Source organism: Malurus melanocephalus, unplaced genomic scaffold, assembly GCF_030028575.1.
Source record: "Malurus melanocephalus ecotype Western Australia unplaced genomic scaffold, MMel_1.1 scaffold_835, whole genome shotgun sequence".
In the NCBI taxonomy this organism is placed as follows: domain Eukaryota; kingdom Metazoa; phylum Chordata; class Aves; order Passeriformes; family Maluridae; genus Malurus; species Malurus melanocephalus.
Window position 1 is genome coordinate 21,054 of NW_026624067.1, and position 20,278 is coordinate 41,331.

At 40.6% G+C, this 20,278-nt stretch overlaps 1 protein-coding gene across 1 annotated transcript; it reads right to left on the bottom strand.

Moving 5' to 3' along the window:
• Positions 1 to 7,561: 7,561 nt before the first annotated feature.
• UBLCP1 (ubiquitin like domain containing CTD phosphatase 1) lies at positions 7,562 to 18,056 on the bottom strand. The gene is made up of 10 exons (XM_057385507.1): positions 17,863 to 18,056; positions 16,917 to 17,008; positions 16,414 to 16,499; positions 16,210 to 16,325; positions 15,056 to 15,154; positions 14,063 to 14,100; positions 11,845 to 11,943; positions 11,278 to 11,394; positions 9,843 to 9,970; positions 7,562 to 8,580 (listed from the first exon to the last, which is right to left on the bottom strand). Exons 1-10 carry the CDS (start codon positions 18,014 to 18,016, stop codon positions 8,553 to 8,555), a joined length of 957 nt encoding a protein of 318 aa, XP_057241490.1. The 5' UTR covers positions 18,017 to 18,056; the 3' UTR covers positions 7,562 to 8,552.
• Between the last annotated feature and the right edge of the window lie 2,222 nt (positions 18,057 to 20,278).

Consider the following 20,278-nt stretch of genomic DNA (forward strand, 5'->3'; position numbering starts at 1 on the left):
AGAATCCTTTAGGAGAGGAGTCCTAGAGCTCTGCTCCTCTGGAAAGAATCCTTTAGGAGAGGAGTCCTAGAGCCGCCTGTGTGCCCACCTTTGGGACAGAGTCAGAGCGGCGAAAATGAGCAAAATTCAGTTTTAGCGGTCCTAAGGCTCTGCTCCTGCAGGATGCATCAGCTCCCATCAAAAAGCYCAGGCACAGGGTGCAATCTCCATATAACGGGTGAAAGGAAATGATTTTCTTGGCCTGAGAGTGCTCAGTCCCCTCTCCTCCCACAGGGCATCGCTCACCTCTCCTGCAGACCCTGAGGAGAAGTTTGGGGACAGAGCAATGCAGCTGAGGAGAGCTGCCTTTGTATCTCTGTGATTTGGGAACGCTTTTTGGTTACTCTGCCGGGTGCAAATACTGAGATTTAACATCAGTGCTGGGACCCCGAGCGTGACACTTTTGCTGCACTTTTCACTGAACTCGTCTGTGGTTCAGACACTCTCTGTGGAGGATTTATCCCTCCCCTGAGAAAGGAGACGCAGCCCTTGGCTGTTCCTGTGTCCAACAGCGGGATAACGCAGATTCTGTACAATCCCAACAGGGTCTCAGAGCACTTTCTGCTGTTCTGCTGTWCGCTGTTGTGTCCCGGTGGCATTTCCAAGTCCTGCTTATCCCTTGGAATGGTCCAGGCTTGGCGGGACAGGGTGCAGTACTGCCGATGGACACTGGATGCTGCCACAGACCGGCTGCTTTTATCGCTTCAGTGTAGTTCTGGCAGCAGGCTGTGATCCCCAAAATATTTTTATTTTATTCTTGTAAAACCCCAGTTCCTAGGCTGTGTCGATTAGTGAGACCTAAACTTCTACCTCCCGGAGTAGATATATATCTGTAAATGCGTTTATATAGTTTAAACCCCTCTAATTCGAGCTCAAATCTGATTCAAAAAAGTAGGCTGAGAAAACTCAAAGATGGAAATGCAAATTTGTTTGAAAAATCAGCATGATGATGTATTGTAGGGCACAAACAATTCCAGTGGACTGAACCCCGGGAAGAATTTCCATAGGAATTCCTTTGATTGACTTATTTTAGACTATGTTAGTACACTACAAGAGCAGAGACACAGAGATGTATATTGAAAGGGGGCAATGGATGATAGAAGGGGGATTGCATTCGGAGTTTTGGGGAGCCTGTACCTCTCAATACCTCAGCAATAGGGAAAGAGAGAGGGAACTGCAGCCGGGAAATTGGGATAAAAGAGGCTGCATCCTCTATGAATTTGAGAGATCCCGTGGGAAATGCCCATGAGCTCTCCCTTTATTCATGAATAAAGTTACAGGATTCCTCTGTCTCCTTTTTAGACTTAAACCTCTGGTGCTTGTGGATTCATTTTCCTGACTCCCTCCAGCCTTGCCCTTCTGGGGCACATCTGTGCTGTCCTCAGAACATCCCGTTGTACCCATATTTTATTGTGATTTAGGAACAGCAGCGATCCAGGGGTGAGCCAGGTCCTTGCAGGGCTGGAGAGCGTTTGACACGGGCTGCAGGGACACGGTGCTGCYCCTGCCCTCCCTGCCAGGTGAGCTCAGGTCACTCTGTGCTGTCTCCTGCCCCTGMAAAGCTGCTCCAATCCAGCCACCGCCTCGTAATTGGCTCTGGCAGGAGCTTGGGCTGGAAAGCTCCTGTCTGGTTTCCTTCCAGGCTTTGGAGCAGGGCTCGTCCCATGCCTGTCCCAAGGCTTCTGCTCACCCTTCTGGAAAGGCAGTGCAGGAGAGCTGTGTAAAATTGGTCGGATTTCTTGTGAAAGTGCTGGAAACTCTGCCTATGATCTCCATTTGCCCTGCTTACTGCCTGAATAATCTGAATAATCTGACAACTGCTCTCTGCTGTCYGGCTTGATTCAAGTTTCTTTGGAGAAAATACTCTTATTTTCCTTCCCCAGTGTCTGGAATTGTGCCCTKTACTTGACTGAGTYGTGCCCAGTGGATCTGTCATTATCYGTGGTACCTACATTTCCRTTAAGGGATTTTATATRKTAATCTCYCAAGATTTACTGCTCATTTTGGGGTTTTCATCTTGCTGGCCGCCCATAACCTCTCAGTGCCAGTGCTGGGTTAGCTGCAGGCCCAGCAGAGATGCAGGCAGGCATTTCTCCCTGATTCCCCCTGATTCCAGCACCCAGCTGAGGCTCCTGGACCAGCAGGGAGCTGGGGGGCTCTTGGCATGTGCCCCTCAACACATCTTTCTAAGCATCAGAGGGCAATGAAAGCCTCTGCATCAGTGCTCTGGRTTTAAATAGACCCTATTTTGTAGCATCTCAGCTTAAAACCAGACAAACTGTGATAAACTTGGCTATGGATTGCTGGGCTGAGTGAAGGACAAGCCATGAACTCAGTTTTATCAGTGACAACAGTGTCATCTYGGCTCCATAAAACTGAATCTTGTATGATTTTACTATTTGCAGAACTAAATCTACCCAATTTTTTTTAAGTGGAAATGCACTTACAAAATGCAGTATTTTGATTATGTTTAAAGAAGTCGGAAATTTCAATTATTTGCCTGCTTTCTTCTAGCTGCAGTTACTCACTAAATCCAAACCAAAGTAGCTTAACAGCTTCTGAATGTGTTTATCTCAACTAATTTACTATTTGTGGGAGTGGGGATATTGCCTAGGTRTAATTACAAACCCTCTGTATCTGAAGCTCAGAATTCCCTTTGAGTGTTAGACACAAATAATTTCATTTTAAATTTAATACCATTTGTTATAGGAAAAGATTTTTAAGCATACCTGTGCTGTCTAGTCACATCTGTAAGGGATTAATCAGATTAAAAAAAATCCCACATCACTTTATCATTTTCATCTCTGAGGTAGTTTAATACACTTAATTTTTCCAAAAATGTGCTCATTTTGGTCCTGATTCAAGAAATATCCATCATTAGGACAGCAGAGGGACCCAAAAGTGCATCAGTTGCAGTTTAAGCGTCTGCTTGAAATTCTGCTCATGTTCCCCCACTAAACTGATGCAGCTTTCACTGCTCACAAATGTCACACACACCCCTGTGTGTCATGAAATGTGAACCGAGCATGGAAAATTGGATAAACAATCATATGTTTTGCAAAATACAATTCTAGAGCCACCTCCTCTTGCCTGAGGAACCAGGGTGTGTTAGAAAGTCTTGCTAGAATCTGTTAAATAATTTACAATAYTCTTCCTGTGGCACCATTTGTTTTTCCCTTGTGACCCAAATAGGGGGGAAAACACCTGAGGGATGAATTTGGGTGACCACCAATGGAGCTCTGGGTTTGTAGCTCATCAATCCTGTACAAATCTCCAACCCCTCAGTCATCCCCATGGCACAGGAGCTGGAGCAGGAGCCCACTGGGCCAGTGAAACAAAGATTTAGAGATACAACMCACACCACACACACCAAGGAACTTCTAAGAAGTGAGGGGGAAAAAAATTGTAGAGCATTGAACAAAACAAAGCTGGGAAGGAGATTTTTACCCACARTGTCACTAGGAGAACACACTCAAAAGCAGAACTCTTGAACAAGCTCAGCACTGACACCCATTTTTTTATTCATCTGTGGTTATTTTCCTCCGATGTGGAACAATTTGAAGGAGTTTATTGACAGCCTGTGAGGCATCACTCATGCCCAGCTGTCTGGCTCTGTGGTCTGTGCTCCAGAAGGAGCGTGACAGCTCCAGCTCAAAATCCAGGGCTTGATCCTGCAGTATTCAAACAGGCTGGAGAGGAAAAGCCCAACCAAATCTGAAGGTTGAGAGGTTTGACTCAGGAATTTATAGTTCTTGAACTGTGACTTCTTTGATGCTCTGGTCCTGAGTTTGATTTCCTTTCCTCTCAAGGGCAGCACAAATAGTGAAGAACAAAGCTCCCACTGTCAACACCAAATGCTTTAACACCACAGGTATTTACTACCAAAATCTGGTGCAATCTTAGTGTTTCAAAACACCAAGGGCAGAGACTTCTGGGGTGTTGCAGKGGGAGGAGGGGACATCACTCAGCAGCAGTGACCGTGCAGGCTCTGCTCCAGGTCACCCAGACCCCTCCACACAGGAGCTGCAGCCAAACCCAGTCCCTGCTGTGATAAATGATAAAAGCTGCTCTTTTCTGATACATAAACACCTTGACAAAGGGTGGGGTGTGAGCAGAGTGGGTGTGCAGTTCCAACTTGGCGGTTGAAATAGAAAAATAACACAACAAAAACTTTGAAGGAGTGTTAATGATGCACTTTTTGCTGTGCCCAGCACCCCATCCATGGTGCTCTGAGCATTATGCAATTTGAGAACAAGCTCCCTTTGACTTGTACCCATTCTTAACACAAAATGAATTGGTGGGAAAACTATTTGCTGGGAGAGCCACAGAAATTAATGGCATGGCATTGTGTGTGACTGTGTGTGGCAAGGACATGGGCCAAGCTGGGCACAGACTCCTGAAAGCTAAATGAGCATCCAAGTGCTCAAAGCAGCATCAAAGGATCTCCAGAGATGAGCAAACTTCCTAAATAAGCATAAATAATGAAGCTCAGGGCTGTATGAGAAAGCTCATCAGTATATAAATAGCTCATTTTGAAGTTCTCTGTTATAAAACACCATCAGAAAAGGGCTGATGCATGAACGAGGTTGAGGCGTTKTGTGATTATCAGTGATCTAAAAAATAATGGGGGATGATAGAGATGGGCTGGGAAATACAGGTCTGAAGGGGTGTGGTGCAGCAGATAAAGCCATGAGAGTCAAACGTGGCACTGTAAGGCCTCAGAGACATTTTTCACCATTTTTTAGGAACACCTATCCCGAACTGTTCACTYCCCATCATAAGGCAGTTTTTGTTGAATCTTTGGGGCTGCTTATATCCAAACCTTGTCCTTGCTCGTGCAGAGCCCATTCAAAGCACAGATGTCAGCACCAGCCCCGCTGGTAACAGGATATTGCCAATATTGCTCACACAAGAAACTTGTAATGCCTGCAAGATATCCCTTGTCTTCAGGATAGAACAGTATTTTTATCTTCTAGTCCTGTTATTCTCTCCCTCAACATTTTCTTTTCACTGAAATTTTTCTCTGTCAATCCCCCAGCCAAAGCATTTCATCAGGCACCCTTCACTGGGTGCAGAAGTTGCTGATATTCTCTTGTGCCTGCCACAACTGCTGCAGTGACAGCAGTGAAACGTCCTGGGATTCTGCCTCCTCATCCAGCATTTCTTGTTTTAAGCAGCTTTAATGAATTGGGGAAACTGTGTACTTTTCTTYACCCTCTGAAATACAGATTTTACCTGGCCTTTGTCTTATTGGGAGCGAGCACTCAGCACTTCTCAYATCAGTCTTAAATACATCCTGAACAGACAGAGTGGAAAATTGTCTTAAACCCTTTGGCATCCACTTGCTGTCAGTCGAATGTCAAGTCAGGAATAAAAATTGGCAACGAGCTGTAGATTTCACAGTCATGCAGCAGGATTTGTGGAGCTGAATTTGCAGTTCAGTTCCTGGCTTCAGCTGTCACTCCATGTACCTCCAGTGATGAGCATTCATGCCACAGCGAGGCATTGGAGTTGTCAGATACCCAGGGCTTACTGAAATAACTTCATTTTGAAATGGACTGTCTCTTCTGCTCTGAATAATCAGACAGAACAACATACAAAATGTTTGACATGTACTGGGAGCCTGGGACAGTCTCTGACACATGAAAATATTTGGAATARTTCAGGCTCCATTTAATGCTTCTCCAGAGTTTTGCAGAAAGGTAAATTACAAGCTGTGTAATTAAGCTGTACGCTCCTGTCTTTAATTATGCTTTAATACAATTTCTTTTAATAGAGATAGTGAAAGCCATTGATCAAAAACTTCTCATGTACCTCAATATAATCTAAAAGGAAAGTAAAAAGTTAACAGGGAATAAACCTTTCCACTCTACTGTCCATAGTTATTCTCCAGGCTGAACTGCATTTTGGAAATGCAAGTAGGTCAAAACTGCCTTTCCTATTGAAGAGAAGCAAAAATATCAGCACAGGTGTTTTCCTCTGAATTTATGAGCAATAAATGCACTGTTTTGGAGCTAAGTAAGAAACTACTCATTTATGCTTGCAGTTATTCTGGTAGCTTGGCACAGTCACATTGCAGGTATGGCCCAGAGCAGTCGTGTAGGGCAGAGGAGCTGCTCTCTGTGACCCACCCCATCTTCCTGAGCRCCTCCAATTCTTTTATTTCACATTATTAGACCTTCCTATTGCCTTTAGAGCCCTTTTCCCATTAGCCTCTGCCYGTGGATTTTTCCACAAAGATGCTGAACTCCTTTCTGAACCTGCTGATGCCACCTGCCTCCACAAACCATGGCAACAAAATCCAGATTTCTTCCTGCTGCTTTTACCATTTTTAAGCCACTCTCCTATCAGTGAATCCTGATTCTTGTGCTGTGTTATTTGAATGTTAGGCTTGTGCCTGCCTTATCCACAGCTTTATGATTTTAAAAATCTCAGCCATGTCTCAGCCAAGTAAATCCCAGCAGCATTTTTAGATGATAACCAAATCAAACYGCAAGACTAGTCTTCAAAAAGAAAATATGGTAAGGGAAATGATATTAGTCATAAAAGACATAACAACGTGTCAGAAACAGCTCTGTGTTATCATCACATTGAGATCACACTCGCATGTTCCAGCTCAGCTTATAAAATATTTGAAAGAGGGTTGCACATCTCCTTCAGATCAGTAAATACTCCCAAATTCTGGGACAAAACCTCAGTGTCAATAATAAATAAATTAAATAAAATTAATTTTTTAAAATGTTCCTTGTATAAAGCAAAAGAACTGAGTATTGCTCATTCACTGTAACCTTCTGTTTGTAGGTCAACTTAGAGCAAAAAAATACAGGCACATGTTTAAATACATTGYCTTGGTTTGGTCTTCTTTCTGCTCAGCACAAAAAACTCCACAGGTGATCTAACTGCAGTGCCTTGACATCTTTCCATGGTTCAAAATCAAAGGAATTCCCATGCCCCATACACAAGTCCTACATTCCACTGCTGATCTCTGCTGCTGCAGCTTTTCCAGGAAAGGATCATTGTTCTGAGCTCAGGGATTGTCCCTGTGCTGTCTGCACAGGGCTCAGGCAGCTCCTCGATCAGAATCAGCTCTAGCAGACAAAACTGCACATCTTCACCCTCCACACTTACCCAAACCACCACTTTTATGCATCAGGTTCCTGGTTTGCTCGTTTAAAAGGCACCTTGGGTTGGCACTAAAACACCCAGAGCTCTGGACAAGGACCTGGATATTTTCTGACAGGTCACTGAGCCGGAGCCTCGTCCCAGCAGCTCATTTGTGCCTGCTGTCCTGACAGCCTGACATGTGCTGTCAAGGCTCCTTTCCTGGCCAGCCTGGTGCTGCAGAATCCAAAAGCACTTYCCTAATCCACAGCGGCACGTAGCAGTCTCTTACTCAACTCCTGACGCAAACCCAGTGTCTCTGGAATCCAAACAAATCCTCCAAACCCCCCCTTAATTAATATTATTGATAGTTCCTCTGTTATGCAAGCTAAATATTGAAGGCAGCGCAGGACACCAAGTATGAAAAAGGTATTTATTATTTACACAACTGCTATAGTTCCTTAAGAACAATATATACCATTTTTTATTTGAAAGGGTCAGTCTTCTTTCAAATCCATGAACTGCATAATGCACAAGTGTTGGAAATGCCAAACAGCAGTCACATCACACTTCTATAGTGCAGGCATAAGCAGCGCAAGTAAATGATATTTTAAGAACAGTATGGCTGAATATTGTATTTAAACACAGTGTTTGCACTTTGACAAGATTTAGCTAGAAGAGAACAAGGGTTTTGTTCATGCTTTGTTAGGAATGTGACTTTCCCATCTGAGGTCTAAACCCTTTATCTGACGTACGGGGATTTTTCAGGCAGACTGCTTTTCACTGACCAAATACAGTGGGTTTCTCTCCCTCAAACTTCAATCTTTTGTTTTCCAGTAAACACTGCTTTACAGTACAAGTTCACACACTGGGGTAAACTGGCCACAGAGGTGGTACTTTCCCATCTTACTGTCTTGCACAGAGAAACACTGACATACTAATACATACCAAACTTAGACAACTTGTAATTTATAGACTTAAATACTGGAATGGGAGAGGGAGACTGTTTCTAAAGATGGAGGGAATAGAGGACTTATACAATTCATACACTGCCAAGGTTGGCTTTTTAATCAACTTTTTGGTCTAAATAGTTTTTTTTTCCTAGTCTCAGAATGGTTTTGRTCTTTGATGGTTATGGTTGTACTTCAGCAGCAAAGGAGAGGAAAGTATTTTGAGAAGTAACACCAGAACTGAATGCAAGAAAAAGCAACTGACTTGTTTCTCCCACTTTGAGCTTATTGCTGTGATCTTTTAAAAAACCCACAACCAWCCAACTGGAAGACCAAGTTTAGCAGTTGTTCTGGCATTGGGTCCAGTGTCCAGCACTATTATACTCTAGCACAAAAGCAAGGAAAAGTCCAATGATCTTAGTGATGTTCCCTTCAATTCAGTGCCACACAGTTTTATTAGTGCTATTGTCCTTGCTTCTTCGAAAGGTACCTGAAAGAAACAAAAAGTACAGTTTTTCACCAAGTAACAGGTGGGCACAAATATACTTGGGATCTTAAAATCAAAGTATGACTCTGCTTTCTTTTCTCACTAACAATCCTCCTACTGATAACCAAAAATTAGAAATGCAATCAATACCACTTAYGATTTTTATTTGATTTCAACATCTTTTAATTCCATGAAAGGTTATCTTGCGGTAATTCAAAGTCATGTTTTCACTTAGACACTATCAGGCTTTTTAAACAAAAGGGAGGAAGGAAATGGAAACCTGTTTTATTCTAAGAGGATGGAAAATTACATCAGTTGGAAAAGTGRCTTTTATATCCTTTAAGATAAAAAGCCCCATTAGTAATGGCACTCCTTCAAATAAATTCAGGACTTTAATGAACTGATCCAGCATAACCTGAAAAGAACAGCCCTGCAGCAGCTTCTCTGGAGATTCTGAGTGACTCTGAACTGCTTGTATTCTGATCTCATAGCTCTCTTAGCACCAGAGCTGGAGCAATCTGGCTATGTGGTGTGACAGTGAAGGCTTTGCAAATACTCCACGAGAAAGAATCCAACCAATTTCACTGACAGTGTGAAACACCCAGTGAATTTTGCTGCTCTTAAGATTTAACAATTGACTTCCTAATCAGAAAAAAGAAATTGTATCAAGCCTGTAAGGCTCTTTTTTAAAGCACTAAATGAATGAATTTCAAAATCTTTTCTTCACGTGCACTGAAGCCTCAGGCTGTTGCATAAAACCATTAAGAAGGATTTTGCTTGAGCACTTGGAAAATTCTTGTTCATWGGAGCTGGTGAATCCTGTAACACCACCCAACCAGGATGGTGCCTGAGAACCACACTAACACCACCAAACCCTGGAGGAACTGCCACAAAAGTTGCCTCATAACAAACGAGGTGGGGTGTGAACCCACAATCTAATTTTGCAGGGGTGGAAAGAGAGAGATTTCCGGGGACCAGGTTCCTTCAAAATTCTTTTCCTTTTAGGATGCATAATTGCCTATTTGGTAGTGCTGAATATTGGAGAAGTAGGAAAACAGAGATGCATTCTGTCAAAAGAAGCTATCATTTTAGGGAAGCTGCCCCAACACTACAGCCTTATTAAAATTATTCTCCTCAAACTAAAGGACCTTTATAAGTGTAAGTGGTGTCAAACTCCATCTGTTTCTGGTCTTTGTAGAGACAACMTCATACAAAACACAAGGGTCAGGGACAAAAAGAAGCAAGAATTTTGACTCTGCTCTTACCTTTCCCAATGTTTGTGATTCAGCTCCAAAAAGTCATCTAATTTTGCTATTTCTTTGAGGTATTGGGTGAGCTTTAGAAGCTCCTTGTCTTTATCCCGGTTTAAATGTGCTTTCATAAAAGGCCTTATCTATAAAAAGAAATAAACTGGGTATAACCATTTGCTCACAGAAAGAAAAATGCTTTAGATTCTCTATCGTTTATCACCTGATGAAAATATATTTTCAATACAATGCCAAGTTATAACTTTTCACGGGTAAGAGGAAGAAAAACCTTTTCCAGTAGTGGTCACATCCAATTTGTCCTGTTCATGCAAACTGGACTGAGGGGTTTTTACCTTGCACCARCCACAAAAAAAAATTCTCTTGCACTTCTTCAAGCCTTCCCCTCCCAGACAGACTGATAAAATGATCTGGAATGGACTGCCACATTTTCTAATAGGTTTCACAGAGATTTTTGCAGGAGGGGTTTTCAGCTCTGCATTCTGAGCTGCATGGCATCACCAGAACCAGAGGCTTCTCCTTTAACAAGAAGCCTTTGACTACAACCAGAGCTGCTGTGAAAAGAGATGTCAGAAGCAAAGCTTATCTGACAACTGCTTTAACCTTGGAATACATTATASCTGGGCCTTGTTTTTGTGATTCATTGCTCTTGTCTGCAGCTGTTAACAACACTTTGACAAACATCTTCCCAATCTGAGCTACAGGGACCTCTCTCTCCCACCAAGATCTTTGCTATTCCTAATTCTCCTTCCAATAATCATCTTGTTAGACCTCATCAAGTGCTCTCCTGTTCACATCATGGATACTTTCAAAGAGGTACCATCTTAAATTTCTGCATTTGAAAATACCTTTTCCTTTTTAAAGAGATTTGTGCAAGTTCTTTTAGTACCACACTGCTGTACCATCATATGTACAAATTTAAGTTGCACTCTTCTTATTCAGAACCAGCAGTAATAGCACAGTGGTTGACAGTTGTATAAAATGAAATATTGAAATGCTGCTCTGCATTCAAAATGGCTCAAGGTACTAATTACTTCTAATAACAGAATACTTGTGATTATCCTGTCACACTATCATGAAGTACAGCCACTTATTACTTGACTTATTTTTTAATATGACCACTCTAGAGATTGAACATCACATATTTCAATGGTGCCTGTCAGAAAAGCTTGATTACAGCTTGCAGGTAAAACTTCAGCAGAAATAACAATTTCATTGATTTTGGTCATCTCTTAATAGTGACACAAGGTTTATTTAATACTACTATTAAGGAAATAATAATCCAGACAAATGGCATTGTAAATAAAAAAGTAAAATATGCATATTTGCTAGTTAGGAAYAGCCTTTCTTTATGCCACAGCAAAGAAGTAGGAGGAAGTACTACTTGAAGTATCAAGAAAAAGTAGTAATAAATGAAATTTCCAGTTCACATTACCTTGAGTCCATTTTGTGGGTTCATCAGGAAGTTCCGGCCAATATCATCAAACATAATAGTATTTTTTTTGCTGTAATATTCTGAAAACTTCCCCCAGATAACACCAAGAGGCTTCACCTGCAAATACAACACAATACAAGGTATCTAAGGYAAATTAGATCATATGCAGGAGATGAAAATACTGTCTATGAGAAACTGAGTCCAAACTCGAATRGACACTTGAATTCATTTGCTTTACCATTGGCAGGTAGTTTGGCTTTAACAAAGGAAGAGATGTGAAATTATATAATATAAATACCMCTCACACTCAGGGAAACCTTTCAGTTGGTACTAAGTTTTCTTGTAACAATTACATACTATTTGATTTGAAAGCTGTGACATCTAAACATACCACTCAACACATTAATAGAGGCTTTCATTAGAAAAAAAGAAAAATCCATGGTTCCAAGATTCTTACAATTTACTCGCATTAAAACTCCAGAACAACTCTTTTGTTGAATATTTTAAAGGGATATGATAAAATGGCAGCTGAATGTAGAGAAAGATTAGGAGAAAAAATAGACTTACATCTATTAGTCCTCTTCGAGGAGTGTGCACTGTTATCATGGCAGCACTGTCCAGCATGAAAGTTATCTTGTAGTTTGCATTGGTGCTCACTCCAAGCTCCTGCATCACAAAGATTTATTATTAAAGCTTCTAATTATGACAGTTTTACTGCTGAACAACTGGAACCACAATTATAGTACATTGTTTGTCACGCGGTGAGTGYGGAGGTTTACCAGAGACAACTAAAAATAGATACCTGGGGAAATTTAAATTCGTTGCACAATGAGGATCATAAAAGTACACACAGGGGTTTATTTTTAGTGTTTAGTATCAGGAATTTAAACAGCTGATGTCGGCAGAAAATCAAAGCAACTTTGCAGAGAAGGCAAAAGACAGAGAGATCTTGTTCACATCTTTGTGCACAACCTCTCACAAATTCCACACACCTCAACTTTTCTACCTATAGCAACTGTGTACTGACTGCTATTTGTTCCTCACAGTGATTTCCACAAATCACAGCCCAATCCAAGATGGAATATCCAGGAACAGCTCAGTGTCACCGTTCCCTCCTGCACATGTCCAAGATAACCAATGTTAGTGTCAATTTGCACTTTCAAGATTTTTTAACTCCTGAAATAYTCTCAGGAAAACAACCTTGTTTAGAAATAAAGAACTTTAACTAGATGAGAGATCGTAATTTCTATTTCAAATCCTTTCCAAAGCTGAAAAGTACAAGTAAAATCTGCTGACACGGTACCACAGATATTGCTGACAATTTCTGGTGTGTGAAACAGCAGCAATATGCAAAGCTACATATTAGGGAGAAAATACCCACTACAGCAGCTCTCTTGCAACTATCCAGACCATTTAACTGATTTGCTTTTACATGAAAAAGGTCTTCTTGTAAATGAATGCTCTACCTACCTGGGTCAGTATCCTGTTACACTGACAGAACTAGCTGTACTAGACTGAATTCCAGGCATAAAGAGGTGGTAAATGAKAGATTAAATTTGCTTATCTAATACTCCCTTCTTTTTAATGCTGTTCCTGCTTTGTAGTTTAAAACAAAAATGTCATTGCTAAGCATTACTGGAATCACTGCTCCCTAGCTAAGAGTGAAAGTCTTGCAGGGAAGCACCCCTAGTGCCATCAGTTAAGGAGAAACAGAAGGTGGCATCTAGTGGCAGGAATCTCAATGGATCAGGATTCAGGAGTAGGGCTGGAAAAGTAACCTAGAAATGCAGAAAGGTGACCAGTGCAGAGGAAACAGCCCAGTTTTTCCCAAAAGATCAAGTCCTACCACTATACTCACAGRCACAACATAAATGTGACACTGTCACAAGATTGCCATATTTGCAAAGCTCAACACTGATTTTACTCGCACTAACTCCACTTCATAGTTCTGATTAGAGGTTCTCATTTTAGAGAGGCATTTTTGTTTAGAAAAAATTGTAGCAGTTAATTATTTTGGGGAARACAACACTAGAAAAATGTGCTTTGCTCTGTGAAAATCTGAAAAAAAAAATGCATCATAATAAGCAGAGATATAAAAGCTTAGATTTGGAAAGGGTTTTTCCTAGAAAAGAAATAACCTTTGATTTATAAATATAAAAAAAGCCCCAACCCACCGACCAAACTCACAGCAATTCTTAGTAAGCTCATTAGATTTACAGCTAAGCCTGACTGTAAATATGTTTACCACGAGGTCAGCTGTGCAAAACTGGCTTCCTGCCTGACTCCAGTGGGGAAGAAACCAGACAGTGGAAGAGCCCTTAYGGGATGTTTAATAAAGCAGAGGAAGCAACAGAACGCCTCAGCTGGAAGAGGTAAAGATAAATATGAAAAGAGTTTCCTCTWGATAACCTAGTCCAGCATGTCACATCTGTCTGTTCCTTTAAAAAAAAATCACACTTAAAGACTAAAGCTCTATAATTAGAGATAAGATGAAAGCAACTGTGCAGGGCTGCRTGACGAATCCAAGTTTCAGCAGGTACTGACTTGTGTTTAGTTCTGCTAAATTTAGCACCTACTGCTGATAGTTTGTGTGGAATTCTAAAATTAGATTTAATCAAGTTTTGTGATAAGGATCATTTAAAGTGACTATGAAAATTCAAGCAACTCAGGTTATGATTCATACAACCTGCCCAGTTTCTAATCCGCTCTACAATGTTGAGCATAAGTCCAACTACATGAAGAGTTACCCAGACCAGAAACAAATCATGTTTTCAGAACAACTTACTTTCATTTTGGCTTCAATCCACTTCATATTAGTCGCAGCTRAAACAAAAGGGAAAAAACAGAAAGAATACTTAATCAAAAAAAGTCATTGGCACGCAAAAAAAAGAAACAACCCAAGAACTTTTTCACTTAATATGTCAATTTTTTACACAATATTTAATTTTAGAAAGATCCATCCATGTTGCAGTTTTTAGGGGCACTGCCTTAAAGAAAGTCTTCCCATGGAAGTCTATTTTTATTTGGAAAAGCTTACTCTTCAAATGAACCAGGTGCAGCACTGCAAATGTCTAAACCATTTTCTAGATCAGCTGTTACTGAACTACAGCCTGCAGGATCATAAAAGTAGGATACACCTGGCTTCAGGAACAACACTGACTGCGCAGGACTTCCTCCTGGAAGTCTTGATAGGAACACAAAAAATCTGGAAGGCACAAAGTATCAACACTGCCCACTGATGGAGGAATATGTAGAAACATTGTTCAATATATGTAAATGAAACTTTGTAATACAATGTTAATATGGTTTGAACCCTGCATGGCTGCAGTCTGTCTCCCAGCTGTTAGACAGGAAATGAACCATCATTCAGAGCCAAAGGATTAACCAGCCCTGCAGACAGAAGAGTTTGGTTCATTTGGCAGATCACTATGAGTTGTCTGGATTGAGATTATTTGTAAAAATCACTATCAAACAGTGTTCTAATGTTGATTATACAGTTCTATTACCTCCAGCACTTCTTTGTACAAAGTAAAGTGATGCTGAGCTTTATCCTTGGACTAGACCCATGCCTGTGAGCAGTAAGTGCTGCTTTTTCACATAAGAATTGGTATTTTTCTAAAATATCTGTAATAGTTGTGTGAATTAGAGCCAAAAATTTCTATATTGTTTTAGCTCTTGTGATTCATACTAAAAAGCAATATTAAAAACCTCCCACCTGGAGTATCTGCTCTGGATGACAATTTACAATAAACTCTTAGGTATTGAGTGCAATACTTACACCAAATTACAATATCATAGTCCTCATATGCAGAAGTCAGGAATTCATGAAGGTATGGCCTCATCAGTTCTACCCCAGTTTCAGCACATGACCTGTGGTCTAAAAAGAATATGAGATAAGCAATTAATTCCTTAAGTGTTAGTCGTTAAAGTCCAGTCTGATTTTCCTTTCTATTCAAAGGCTCAAAGAGTTTCATGAGGGAAGCACTTTAAGATCCTGAATGATTTGATAACAAACTCCCATTCCCATTTTAAAGGTGAAAGACAAAGCAGAGGCAATATTTATCTGTTGGTCATAGCTAATGATTAAATCAGAGATCTCTGAATATGAATATCTTAGAAGAGTCAGGACAAATAGTTCAACTGTGCAAATAGCAAATTTATAACTAACCAGATATGAAACAGATCCCTTCAAACCCCGTTCAGTTGTGTGAACATGTATCAAGCTCATTTCAGAGATGCAAACATTCCATGTTACAGTTTCAAAACTGCTGCAAAATCTGCCAGCAGAAGACCTCTCAATAAAAATTTTAACCAGAATTTTTAAATTGAATTTTTATGTCAGATTGGAAACAAATCTCATCAGAAAGGAAAAGGTATAAAGGAAATTATTATTTACTGCCCACAGTCACGCTGCCATGACACACCTACAAGCCAGAAAATTATGTCAGAAGGAAAATTCTGGCTTTCAAAACAAACCAGCTTGACAGAATTTTCAAGTAAAACATGTTTTTTGACTGTTTGGTAATGATATACAAATAAAATTTTAAGCTATTCTCCCACACCCTCCAAAAGCAGAGTCAAACAGGTACAGAATGGGATCATKATTTTACAGTATCTTGCCCTGCCATTGTGATCACCAAGATACAAGTTGTCAGGAGACTGTCTGGTCAGAAGACTAAATTCCTACTTTTTTATATTTTGCAGTAATCAAATAGTTACTGCACTAAAACAAACAACACTTTAAAAGCTCAGTGCTTTTTAAAATGTGAGAAGACCATAAAATCATACAAAGCAATAGTTTGTATGTACAACATACATTTACATACATAGTATGTTGTACAACACAGCAAAGCAAAAATCAAGAAACCTGATCTGGCAAGTAAATTGAGYTCTTAAATAAAAAACAAATATACAAGTTGCATAAAAACTCACCAAATAGTGTGTAATCAACATCTAGCACCAGCAGCTTTTTCCCTTCTCTAGGAGGATTCAGAATTTCCACTTTGTATTCTTTAACTCTACGGGAGATTTTTAGTAGATTTTCTTCCCTGATGTAACAGTACAAAAAGTTACAGTTAATTAAAATGCATGCTTTACAGTCAATAACAAACTATTTTAATAGTTTGAACTCCTAACCTATTTTCTACTTCCACAACTTCCTCTTCAATATCAAAGTCATTGACCACATCATCGTTATCTGGAGGTGGCCCAAGGACATCTTCCTAGAGGAAGAAAACCAAAAAAAGATAACAAGAATTGGAGAAGGAAAATAACAATGGCTATCAAGTTTCTGTTACTGTACATTACGGGGCAGGAATACTATTTAACCAAAATTATTCCACTTTACTAGTGGAAAGAATTACTAAAGTACACTGATCCTTGTTCAGATTTCAGAAGTCAGTGAATATCACAATAATAGTTTTGTACTTGAAGTGCAAGAGGTATCCAAGAACAAGGGGAATTTCATGACTACAGTGTTTTCAGAGYTCTACAACAAATCTTACTTTACGTAGAAAAATAAATGCAAATATACTACCATTCTTTAAAATAATGACTGGAATATTCAAAATTTAAAATCACAGTTAGGGGACRTGAAGCATTTTTTCCTGTTTAAGCTAATAAACAAGTAAATTATTTACCAAACTCTCTTCACGAGTGCCCATCATCATTATCTTAGTATTTGGYTTCAGCTTGAGGGCTCCAAGCTTAACATCATCATCTGCAGGTTTGCCTATAATGAAAGCAGATTGCTTTTATACTGGGGTAGAGAGGTTTTAGAAAAATGTTAATACATTCCATGCTTAAGTAAGTTCCCTGTAAAATACCAGATACCCCAAGCTGTATTATCATCATCTTCCATATACAGTGTTCTGGTTTTGGTTGGGATGAGTTAATTTTCTTCCTGGCAACTGGTGGAGTGCCTTGGGTTTAGTACAGGAATAATGTTGATAGCACATCAATGGTTTAGCTGGTGCCAAGCAGTGCTCACTCTAAATCAAGGATTTTTCAGTTTCCTGTGCTCTGACAGTAAGCAGGTACACAAGGAGCTGGGGAAACTGGGCAAAGGGATATTCCATAGCACAGAACCTCATGCCCAAGGTATAAACAGGGGGGAATTGGCTGAGAGACACCGATGGCTGTTCAGGGACTGGATGGGCATCAGTGAGTGAATGGTGAGCAACTGGATTTTGCCCCCTGTTTCTCTTACGTTTTATGCTTCTCTTTTTCTCTTTTCATTACTATTATTATTATAATAATTAGTATTATTATCATAATATTTTATTATCTTTCAATCACTGAACTCATCTCAACCCATGACGTTTACTTTTTTTCCCCCAATTCTCCTCCCCACCAGGACAGGGCAGTGTCAGCCACTAAAAATGACTGGGTAGATATATTAATAATAAACAATATCCAGTGATTTTGACATTTTGATATCCAAAATGTCTGTATTCACRTTCATTCCAGAGTTAGAATAGGAAGGTGGATGCCCTGTTAGTGCACACATCCTGCCTAGGATTAGGGGATGTTTGTCCTTAAACATCTCAAGCACATCCCCAACAAACAGCAAACAAGGACAGTTACCCTTCATTTTAAGCCCCAGCAGTTTTTGACGCTCTGGTAACACTCCTGTAAGGCCTTTCAGAGACTGTTTCAGGTCCAGCACTGTGTCYTCTTCTGACAGCGATGTTATCGTGTACTCCTGTCCACCCCATTTTATTATGAGAGAGAGAGACATCCTTGAAGCATATGTTCAGTATTACTGTCTGAAAAAACTGCTGTAAGAGGGAAACACAAAGATSATGTAAGGAAGAAAGAGGAGAACTGCTCTTTTCAGAAGACAAACCATAAGATCTACTTAAAGCTTTCTTAATTTTTTATTACATTGGACATCAAAGAGCTGTTTGTTTCCCCTGAGCAGATGATAAATGTGTTGAGARAGWGCTGAAACAAWGGRAGAAAGAACAGTGTTAAAACTGGGRCTYTGAGTTCCACTTTGATGTTTTCAGCAATGTCACATTCACATCTGCTGTGTGCTCTGTGCAGGTAGAGCCTGAGCACTGCACCCTCGAGCAGAGCACTGCAGCACCACAAAAATCATTGCAAAGCTCAGAAATGTCCTCTGCAATMCTTATGCAACCAAACCARCCACGGGTGCCTTCACAGATGTAATAACGAAACAGCAAATGTGAAATCCCTAATATGTATAAGCCCATAAAATTAGTTCTGAGCCCAACAGTCCAAATTTGGCCCTGGATTTCTCTAATCCCTTCCACTGTGCAATACCTGCAGTAATACACACCCCAGGTCACATCTCACTGTAGCAATATCAAAGCARGAATTTGAAAACAAAGCCAAAACACACACCCACACAATGCAATTACACCCTAAGAACTGCACTTTCATTGCAGTGCTGACAAAATAACCATAATTATACTGTCTTTAATTTACACAGCATCGTTTACACAAAGTGTATTTAACAGTTTAATCTCACATTAAATACAGCAGAAAAACAAGATTTTTAGCTTAATGCAAAAGGAAGAACATGTTTTTTTGTCTGTTAGGGCTTGGAAACATAGAATCAAGGAGTCAAAGGTATGAAAGGGCTGCTACAGACTGACAGGAGATGAAGAGGCAGCCTCTGCACCACTGATGGTGAAATTGTCCTCAAAAGACTGATATTCAAAGAGAGAGTAGATCTGTGAAAAAAATGGGGTTATCAACCTTCAAGAAATGAATTACACCAAGAAATGCAGGTCTGGCAATTCTAAATATTCTCAGAAGCCAAAACTCTGATTATTCTTCCTTTCTTGCACTGTATTCTTAGAGGCTCTCAGACAAAATACTTCCCTTTTATATAGTAAAGGCTATTGTGAACAAACATCTAACTGTTCAGGCATAGCCACCAAGCTCAGAAGAGATGAGAATTAGTCTATATATGACCTCCTTGCTGAGGATACTACAAGCCTCACCTCCACATTATTGCCTCTTAGAGCCCTGAACACAAACTGAAGAGGAATATTTGAATCACTGGGAAATGAATTAATTTTTTCCCAAAAATTCTCAAATCAGATAGCTACCTGGTATGACATGGTGAAAAAGACTCATGAAAAAGGGGTCTTAGAAGCACTAAGAAATTCTGCTGAGGCTAAGGCTGCATGGCAGTGAGCACTGTTGATACACAGTGTCATCATCATAAATTATTCCTGTCCATAATCCTTARACTAAGTTAGAAAGAAGAGTTCATTGTTTGTTTCCTTACCTGTACCATACAYGTCAAATCATTGTGCAAGGACATGCATAGGGTAAGAACTGTAAGAAAACTTCTCCAGTCTCTGTCCAGTGCTAAACTGAAAAGAWCATCCCTCCAAAGCTGAGCACTTGACCAACCCTCACTCCTTACAGATCTATAGCCCTGTCACGACAAATGCTATGGGAAATGAGACACTTTTATTCCAAGCCAAAACACGAATGGGTCCAAATCAAGGAATATGGAAAAATGGTTTGGGAGCAGAGAAAGACACACGGCTTTCCAAGGTTCTGCCATGGGAGCTGGGTGCTGTGCAGAGCTGRAGCTAATACAGCTTCCTTTGGTGAATTAAATCTTCAGAGCCTTTACAAGATCCTTGGGCCACCAAACCCAACGGCTTGGAAGGCCGCGGCACAGAGGAAGCATTCCAATTGTGTTGTTAATCTGCAGCATTACACCACTTTTTTTTTTTGACGATTCGCAAGAGAGGCATTCGCATTTTTAAGTTCCACTAATCACATAAACATCACCCCCACAAAACACCGAGGAGCACACGGGGCCGCACTCCCAGGGGGCCGTAACAGGTGCGGGACAGGGGCTTGGGGCCGACAGCCGCTCGGTGCCAGCCCGTCCCGGGGCCAGCCTGTCCCTGTGTCAGCCCGCTCGGTGTCTCCTGCCCCGCCAGGGCTGTCCCGACAGCGGCCCGGCCCGGCCGAGAGCGCCCGCTCGCTGCTGCTGCGGCCGCGGGGC